Source organism: Clupea harengus, chromosome 19 (assembly GCF_900700415.2).
Source record: "Clupea harengus chromosome 19, Ch_v2.0.2, whole genome shotgun sequence".
NCBI classification, from domain to species: domain Eukaryota; kingdom Metazoa; phylum Chordata; class Actinopteri; order Clupeiformes; family Clupeidae; genus Clupea; species Clupea harengus.
The window spans coordinates 24,476,347-24,486,328 of NC_045170.1; the positions used below are offsets into that span (position 1 = coordinate 24,476,347).

Here is a 9,982-nt window from a genome sequence, read left to right on the forward strand (position 1 = left end):
ATACAGTATTTATTTATATGAATACTATAATTGTATTGATATATTAATTATTCATATGTGTTCATATTTTCCACATATTCTGTATTTCGTTTAAAATCCCTTGTTACCCTCTCGTGAACGTAATGGGAGATCCTCTGTGAGTGGTCATGTCCTGTCTTTTCACTGAAGCCTCAATTTCACTTTTCCCTGCTTCCTCTCTGACAGGTGGTTTAACCAATGGGAGCGGGCGCTTCATCTCTGCAGCTCCAGGGGCGGAGGCCAAGTACCGCAGCTCCACCTCTGGCTCCTCCCTCTTCAGTCCCAGTAGCCAGCTGTTCCCGTCGTCACGGCTACGCTACGGAATGTCGGATGTGATGCCGTCTGGCCGCAGCCGGCTTCTTGAGGACTTCCGCAACAACCGCTATCCCAACCTGCAACTGCGAGAGATTGCTGGACACGTCATGGAGTTCTCCCAGGACCAGCACGGCTCTAGGTTTGTGAATGAGCTCTTCACGAGGGCAGGAGTCTTCATACTTATGAAGAGGTTTGAGAGTGAGCTCTTCACGAGGGCAGGATTCTTCAAACTTATGAAGAGGTTTGAAAGTGTGTTGGAACGTGCAATCTGTGTGTATGTGCAACTCTGTTACTGTGTCAGAGTGTGCTGTCTTGTGTTTGATCAGGGTTTGAGCTCACTGGAGGAGTAGTGTGTCTTGTGTTTTATCAGGGTTTGATCTCACTGAAGGTGTAGTGTGTCTTGATCAGGGTTTGAGCTCACTGAAGGAGGAGTGTGTCTTGTGTTTGATCTCACTGGAGGAGGAGGAGTGTGTCTTGTGTTTGAGCTCACTGAAGGAGGAGTGTGTCTTGTGTTTGATCAGGAGGAGGAGGAGTGTGTCTTGTGTTTGATCAGGAGGAGGAGGAGTGTGTCTTGTGTTTGATCTCACTGGAGGAGTAGTGTGTCTCGTGTTTGATCTCACTGAAGGAGGAGTGTGTCTCGTGTTTGATCTCACTGAAGGAGGAGTGTGTCTTGTGTTTGATCAGGAGGAGGAGGACTGTGTCTTGTGTTTGATCAGGAGGAGGAGGAGTGTGTCTTGTGTTTGATCAGGAGGAGGAGGAGTGTGTCTTGATCAGGGTTTGAGCTCACTGAAGGAGGAGTGTGTCTTGTGTTTGATCTCACTGGAGGAGTAGTGTGTCTTGTGTTTGATCAGGAGGAGGAGGAGTGTGTCTTGTGTTTGATCTCACTGAAGGAGGAGTGTGTCTCGTGTTTGATCTCACTGAAGGAGGAGTGTGTCTTGTGTTTGATCAGGAGGAGTGTGTCTTGTGTTTGATCAGGAGGAGTGTGTCTTGTGTTTGATCTCACTGGAGGAGGAGGAGTGTGTCTTGTGTTTGATCAGGAGGAGGAGTGTGTCTTGTGTTTGATCAGGAGGAGGAGGAGTGTGTCTTGTGTTTGATCAGGAGGAGGAGGAGTGTGTCTTGTGTTTGATCTCACTGGAGGAGTAGTGTGTCTTGTGTTTGATCTCACTGGAGGAGGAGTGTGTCTCGTGTTTGATCTCACTGAAGGAGGAGTGTGTCTTGTGTTTGATCAGGAGGAGGAGGAGTGTGTCTTGTGTTTGATCAGGAGGAGGAGGAGGAGTGTGTCTTGTGTTTGATCAGGGTTTGATCTCACTGGAGGAGGAGTGTGTCTTGTGTTTGATCAGGAGGAGGAGTGTGTCTTGTGTGTGATCAGGGTTTGAGCTCAATGATAGAGTAGTCAGTGCAGTGGTTTTGGTGACGTTTGACTGGTCTTCTGTCATGTGGACAACAGGAGTGGTGGAGGAGTGGAAATTAGACAAGAACCTTTTGCATCTGTTCTGATTATTCATGGGGTATTTGGGCAGAAAACTCCCAAAAGCCCCCAAAAAAACACCAAACATGGCAACATGGTGCCTTATCCCTTTAGATACTCAAGCATATGCAGTGACGTCTGCCTGCCACCAGGTGGTGCTGAAAGTGTAGTGAATGTTTCGGCCCATACACTATATGGACCAAAGTATTCTGATGCCTGACCATTATATGGAGAAATGTATTTGGCCTCACCTGTTTTTTAGGGTTTGGACTAGGCCCCTTATCTCCAGGGAAGGGCAATTTCAATGCTTCAGACATTTTGGACAATGCTATGCTTCTGGTTTGGGGGAGGCCCTTTTCTATTCCAGCATGACTGTTCCCCAGTGCACAAAGCAAGGACTATAAAGAGATGGTTTGATGAGTTCGGTCTGGAAGAACAGAGCCCTGACTTCAAGCCCCTTTGGGATGAACTGGAACAGAGATTCTCGTCCAACATCAGTGCCTGACCTCATAAATGCTCTTCAGAGTGAATGGGCACCAATTCCCACAGAAACACTCCAAACTCTTGTGGAAAGCCTTCCAAGAACAGTGGAATCTGTTATAGCTGCAAAAGGGGGACCAACTCCATATTAAAGTATCTGTATTTGAATACAATGTCATTACAGTCCCTGTTGATGTAATGGTCAGGCGTCCAAATACTTTTGTCCATATAGTGTATCTCGGGTACCCTGTGGGATCAAAGTTCTTCTACTTTTGAGTCCTTTTGTGCTCCATTATCTTATTGTAATACATTTTTGCCTGCTTAATGCCTGCCAGTTTGAATGTACTCAAAACATAAGTATTTAAATCCACTCTGAGACTGAGTCCATGAATAGTCAGTACAGATTCAAGTACAGAAAGTATTAAGTTGATGTTGCAGCCCGTCATGTTCTTTCTGATGGCTCAAAACATTCAAACAGATTACACTAATGACCACCAGAGAGGTCTTATGCAATACACAATGGACCTCTAATAAGCTAGGTTGTTTAATGAAATGTTTGTTGTTTGGTTGGTGCTGCAGATTCATCCAGCTGAAATTGGAGCGGGCCAGTCCATCGGAGAGGCAGCTGGTCTTCACCGAGATCCTGCAGGCAGCGTATCAGCTCATGGTGGACGTATTCGGCAACTACGTCATTCAGAAGTTCTTTGAGGTGTGTGAGTCTGAAATTACCCACGGAAAGTTCTGTGGAAGTGTCCTTCTGTGTGACCTTGTAAAAAAAATGCATTAGTAATTTGGGACCAAATAAATGTGATTAGTCACCTGCTCATATAAATAGTCTACCTCTTGGATCAAAAGGGGCAGCTCTAATGTGCATAGTATTGATATTGTTACCTGGGGATAATTTAAGTAGTTTGAATTTCTTTACCAGTCATTAAAGACTCATTTATTATTTATACTTGCTGTGCATGCGGTCAGAGACCCACTGAAATTGTACCTTTTCCCCCTGTGCTACCTATTTTATCTTCAGTACTTCAGTCTGAATTATACATTAAGGGTCAATTATTCATTACTTTCTACCTGTGTGTTTTGGTTGTTGACCTGTTGGCACGTGCCTGTCTATTTCTGATACATTTCTGGTCTGTCTGTCTGTCTGTCTGTCTGTCTGTCTGTCTCCAGTTTGGTAGTCTGGACCAGAAGCTGGCCCTGGCCGAGCGGATCCGGGGGCATGTTCTGTCTCTAGCACTGCAGATGTATGGCTGCCGGGTCATCCAGAAGGCCTTGGAGTTCATCCCCTCTGAGCAGCAGGTCATTGTGAGTACAGGCTTTTACCAGCACTTCATTTGGGCCAGAAGCGGAAGATGGTAGTTTGTGTTTAATGAACAAATGTTAACTGTACTGTAATGGGTCTTATGGTAGGGCCTTGTTGGCTCGAGTGGTGATGTACCACAGAACCATTAATGGGTAGCCTCATAACAGCCGGCTAGAATGTCCTATTCAATTCCATAAACACAGGTGGAATAGAACCAAGGTCAAAAAAAGAATGTACTCATTGTATCATTCATAGTTGCTATGACAACATTTACACTCAACTATTTCGGTAATCGATTTCATGTCTATGTTCACAGAAGGTGCAGAGGCGTGTTAGAGGCAGCTTAACCCAGATTAGATGGGATGTCTAAACACATTGGGTCATAATATTGTAGCTTAATGTTTTTTTGTGTCAGGTGTTTTATTGATTTGTTATCAGGGCAATAGTAAACAAATGCTAGCCATGGCCTGAAACGTGTACAGAATGCGCATCACTGTTAGGAAGCACTAGCACTAAATGAAAATGATTGTTCTAAGCAGAGGCATTTTGGGTGTTTTTGACTACAAAAACAAAATGTCACCTCTTTAAAATGGTTTATTCAGCTCATACACTCAAATTGAGCCCTTTTGCATTCCTTGTATTCGAGTGTTGTATTAGCTGTATGGTATTGGTAACCTGTGTCTGTCTGTGTCTGTGTCTGTGTCGCAGAGTGAGATGGTGCGTGAGCTGGATGGTCATGTCCTGAAGTGTGTGAAAGATCAGAACGGGAACCACGTTGTGCAGAAGTGCATTGAGTGCGTCCAGCCTCACGCCCTCCAGTTCATCATCGACGCCTTTAAAGGACAGGTGGGTCTTCCTCCAGATAACCAACTGCACCATTTAGTGTACGTGTGTGTGTGTGTGTGTGTGTGTGTGTGTGTGTGTGTGTGTGTGTGTGTGTGTGTGTGTGTGTGTGTGTGTGTGTGTGTGTGTGTGTGTGTGTGTGTGTGTGTGTGTGTGTGTGTGTTGATAAAGAACCGTATATTTTGTGGGTGTTGGTATGTGTATGCTGTGGCATTCGTAAATGTTTTTGAATGTGTGTGTGGTCTGCAGGTGTTTGCTCTCTCGACTCACCCGTACGGCTGCAGAGTCATCCAGAGGATCCTGGAGCACTGCCTCCTCGAGCAGACGCTGCCTATCCTGGAGGAGCTCCACACTCACACAGAGCAGCTGGTGCAGGTGAGATACCAACACCGCAGGTTATACCATTCACACACGGTACATTGGTCAGTTTTGCGTTCTCCACCTTTTAACTTCAAAGAAAAGCGGTTCTAAAACGCCAAGCCCTCTGTACTGAGCATACACATCACATTTATCATTGTGACCTTTTGGTCTACTGACCATTAATCGCTTAAAAACACAATTAAATATGTAAATATTGGATTCAAATAAATGGGAATATGACGGGGAACGTAAGTGGCCGTTTCCGAGGGAATGAATCCTCATGACTGCACATTACTGCAACATTAAAAGGACAAGACAAACATGCCATACAGAAATAGTCTTTTTAATTATGTTCATTTTTAACTCCTTAAACTCTTTCAGCTCAACAGTTTCAACATATTAGGGGACAAGTAACGTCAAATGAATGAACTAGAAGGGCATTCTGAGAGCGCAGTCCTCCGCCAAGGTCAAATGCCGTATCTCGCAACATTAGCTACAGTGAACCTAAACTCTTGGATCCGCCCATGATTCGGATCCCCTCCCATATGCTCTGGGGTGATGGGTTCTTGGCCCAGGCTACAGCTTTCCACCAACTTCAATCATAGAAATCGGGCCGGTCGTTTTGGCTTAGTCCTGCTTATAGACAGACAGACAGACAGACAGACAGACAAACAAACCGCACCAAAAACATAACCTCCTTCACGGAGGTATAATAATTAAACACATTACCGCATACCGCAACGTGGATATTCTTCGAATAGCCCTATCTTTCAACTTCTTTTGAATCTGCTGTCAAACTAACAGCAGTGTGTATATGTACTACTTTGAAATATATATAATGCCCTTGGTTATTGTTACCAAGTGACAAAGGCACTCTGTTTAGACATTTGAATGTCAGTGGTTTGTCTATGTGTTGGGGTCAGTACCGTAATTGTATGACCTCTTTCAGGACCAGTATGGTAATTATGTGATTCAACACGTCTTGGAGCATGGACGAGCTGAGGACAAGAGCAAGATTGTCTCGGAGATCCGTGGAAACGTTCTGGGATTGAGTCAGCACAAGTTTGCGAGGTAAAGCGAAACCCACACAACACATTACACTGTGTAAATGACCTTATCAGAATGGGTGACGTACACTTGAAGCCCATGTGTATCACTAAAAGCGCTGCAGATTTTATTGATAAAAGGATAATTGGGATCAAAGAAAATCATCTCACACAGTATGTTTGTTTGATCCTTGTTTGAAGGCATGTCTTGCCCTCTTTATAATGCTTTAAAACCTAATTTATAATGCATTACATGATGCACACGATGCATTATGTTGTGCATTATAGTATTGCTATGTCTCCAGAAGAGTTCTAAATGCAGTGATCTAAATGTATATGTAGCCTTAGGAATGCTACATCAACCAAACCATTGTAGTTGTCTTGGATATCCTAATGCCTGTGTGTGTTTCTATGTTTCTGCAGTAATGTGGTGGAGAAGTGTGTGACCCACTCCTAATGATATCCTAATTCCTGTGTGTTTCTATGTTTCTGCAGTAATGTGGTGGAGAAGTGTGTGACCCACTCCTTGCGCGCCGAGCGAGCTCTGCTGATAGACGAGGTGTGCAGCATGGCCGACGGGCCCCACAGCGCACTCTACACCATGATGAAGGACCAGTACGCCAACTATGTGGTGCAGAAGATGATCGACGTCGCCGAGCCCACCCAGAGGAAGATTGTCATGCACAAGGTGAGTGTTGCGTTGACATGTTGCGTTGTGATGTTTGTCTTTTGGGTGAGAGTGACCTTTTGCATCCAAACCCATGTGTAGATATATTCAGTTTGGTGTTTTGATATGGGTAGATAATGGAGTTACGTGGAACATAAACATCATTGGTGATACAGATAGGGATGCTGAGAGTAACCGTTTTTCGGGTAATATATCACAACGGTGAAGTAATCATTAGAGCTTTGACGCATTATTAACTGACAGACTGGATGAGAAGGGATTTAAATTTCCTGCACAGTGCAGTTTAGCAGATGATGAAGACAAGAGTAGGTGGAGGCTGCACAAGAACTTGTGGTTATACTGTTTAACAAAAAAACCTGAATCGACCCTCGTCTGACCTAGGTTGAGAGGTGGGTATGGAAGGGTGGTTGAACCTCAGTTTGAGAGGGCTAATAGTGAGAGATGGCTGAGGAGCGTGTGGCCTCTGTGGTCTGACTGTTGGTGTTTCCATGTTCCTACATGTTGTAAGACATTGTGCTGATATTTCTGATGAGCTTTGCGTTAATAATTGCAGTAGAGGGAAATTGGGTTGAGCCGTCAGTTTTGACCAGATTGTGATTATGTTTGCTTAATTAATGCTGTGCTAATGTTATATTTCTGCTGTGTGTGTGTGTGTGTGTGTGTGTGTGTGTGTGTGTGTGTGTGTGTGTGTGTGTGTGTGTGTGTGTGTGTGTGTGTGTGCGTGTGCGCGTGTGTGTGCATGCATCCGCGTGCGTCCATATGTGCATGCACAGATTCGCCCCCACATCGCCACCCTGAGGAAGTACACGTACGGGAAGCACATCCTGGCCAAGCTGGAGAAGTACTACATGAAGAACGGCGTGGACCTGGGCCCGCTGTGTGCGCCTCCCAACGGGATCTTGTAAGCCCCACAATCTATGGGCATGGTACAGTCTGAGGCGGCTTAAAGCCCCACCATCTATGGGCATGGTAAAGTCTAAGGCGGCTTAAAGCCCCACCATCTATGGGCATGGTGCAGTCTAAGGCGGCTTAAAGCCCCACCTTCAATTGAAACATCATGGATCTCTTTCAGTTCTTTTTTTCTTTCTTTCTTCTCTCTCTCTCTCTCTACTCTACCCTCTTCTCTATGAAATGAAAGTGTTTCATTTAACTCCTTTTAAAATGATACACATGCACATAACCTTTGGCCAGCACACAATCCAGCATTCACTGACACACAGCTACACTCCCTCTAGCTAACAAATTCATTGTCCCTGAACCAGGGCCATAACCTTTGAGCATGGGAGAAATATACTCAATCTTTTTTCTCTAAATGTACGTATTGTAATCTATTTCTCTCTTTCTATCTCTTTGTCTCATGAACATACTTACACACAGACATGCACATCTGGTCTTGCTTCTTTAAATGTATGTAGTGTAATCTTGCTGTAGACCTTTGCATATACTTATAAATATATACATAAAGTTTGTAGTTTTTTTCTGGTTTTTGATGTTGACCTGTATCTATACTGTATCCCAGTAGTGCTGACTGCTGTATAATTGTATATTTGTAAACCTTGTGTAAATGTGGAATCCTTTTTGAGGAAACAGATGATAAAAAGCGATCGATTACCGCTGTGAGCGTGTGATGGCTGCGCTCTGTAAATCACTGCATTTGCTGTATATTGTAAATTGTAATATCAGATTTTTTGTTCTTTTGTTTTGTTTTCAAAATAACATAACTTGTTGATGAATTATATTTTTTTTGTTTAGTTTTAACATCAACATCACATGCTCACTTTTTCCACCGAACTTGCCCATAATGCTCTTCTTCTCTTTTTAACCTCTTTTATAGTCCCTCTCTCCTGCGGGTGTGTGGGTGTGGGGGAGAGGTTTAGGCTACGCTTGCGGCGAGTGTGTGTACAGATTTTGCCATTCTGTGGTCTAATGTAAGTGACTGTATAAATCTGTTCATTTCCTTCCTTTTTTTTGATTTGTTATTTACTCTTTTGCTGCAGTGTACATTTAAACAGCATTGTGTAAATTTCCTGAGTCACACACACCCTGCAGCATCTGTGTATAGAAGTGTGTGTAGTGAGGCCTGGCAGCAGCGTGCATAATGATTGCCTGGATGTTTTGTATCTCCTGTTGTAGATGGTCTCGATACGCTGTGTGACCTTTATTTTGAGACAAAAAAAAAAAAATCAAAAATTGTAAGGAGTGTTTTTGTGTCTTCAATTGTGGTTGTGATTCAGAACACTATTTCACTACACACATTGGGGCGCGCTAACAAGCGCATTTCACTGTAAATGGAGGTCTGTAGTGCCATTCTACAGCCCACCCTGCAAGCTAGCACGTAGTGAGGTATAGTATCATTTTCTGTATTTTCTGCAGTGAGGACAAAGCGCCAGCCTCTTGATGCAAATCGTGTTCACAGTGGATTGCCACAACTGACTGCAGAAGGTTACTAGCTGTTTTAGAAATGCAGTGCTTAATACTTTTAATGAAGATCGTTTCTTCTTTTATTAATCATTTTTGGGCAGTCTGTACGTCATCTGTGGGTCTGTGTGTATCAATTACTTTTTGCCTGTTTTCAGGCATAAAAGAACAAAGCTTTTTAGCCACTTCAGCTCTGACACGTGTTGTTTTGTGACGTCAAACATCACAAAAGAGGGAATGGCCCAAAGAGCAGCACTGAACTTGGTGTTGATACGTGATTTACTGTCAAGGTGAGTTGAAAGCTAGCCGTATCTCTTCACAACTGACCCGTCGATGCCTTTGAGCTCTGACCCAAATGGTTTGTTTTGATAGTGATTCCTCGTCCCTAGTTATGTCTTATTCATACTTGGGAAGTCATACTCATACATTAGGATCATTTTTCAAGGATTCATGTCTTCATACAAGAGTCGTAGGACGGCCTGCACACCAGAAATAAATTGTAGAATAAACATTTTTGTAAAAACATTAGGTGATGCTAGAAGGGACTTGCTTGTAGTTTAATAATTTGAGTTAAAAGCAGCACAAATGTGTTGGTTTTTTTACAGCAAGAGTAGAACTGCCAGGCTTATTTGAGACTAGATGAAATGTGCTATGCTGGAAATATGCATGATTCCTCAGAAACATTGACCCCATTCAACCTTTACTGCAGAAATAGGTACATGAACCCCGAATGAGTATTCCTTGGAGAACTCGGAGCGCCAAACTCGCATGTATTTTCTGTGACCAATCAAATGTAACACTAGAGGCTGCTGTTGAGCAATGAGTAAGCACAGAACTCCTGTGTGTAGCATGAAGTGTGAGATACTTACATGAAACCATTCAGTACCACAACAAATGTATTATAAAACAATCCTAATCTTAGATTGCGGTCGGATAGTCCGTCCCGTAGTATTTTCCTAACCACTTTTCCATGACCTTGAAGGAAGTCGTCATGAGGTCAATGAAAGATGTGAATTATAATTCAAAAGAACCGTGGA

General features: G+C 43.5%; 1 protein-coding gene across 6 annotated transcripts in view; it reads left to right on the forward strand.

Moving 5' to 3' along the window:
* pum1 (pumilio RNA-binding family member 1) overlaps nt 1-8,723 on the forward strand; it is a 24,089-nt gene extending 15,366 nt beyond the window's left edge. For all 6 annotated transcript variants that reach the window (XM_031585753.2, XM_031585756.2, XM_012836075.3 and 3 more), the window contains exons 15-22: nt 205-472; nt 2,861-2,990; nt 3,458-3,592; nt 4,299-4,436; nt 4,683-4,808; nt 5,743-5,864; nt 6,335-6,527; nt 7,301-8,723. In XM_031585753.2, the coding sequence (XP_031441613.1) occupies nt 205-472; nt 2,861-2,990; nt 3,458-3,592; nt 4,299-4,436; nt 4,683-4,808; nt 5,743-5,864; nt 6,335-6,527; nt 7,301-7,432 (1,244 nt within the window). In that variant the 3' untranslated portion in view covers nt 7,433-8,723. The remainder of the gene's footprint in view (nt 1-204; nt 473-2,860; nt 2,991-3,457; nt 3,593-4,298; nt 4,437-4,682; nt 4,809-5,742; nt 5,865-6,334; nt 6,528-7,300) is intronic.
* Nucleotides 8,724-9,982: the final 1,259 nt, after the last annotated feature.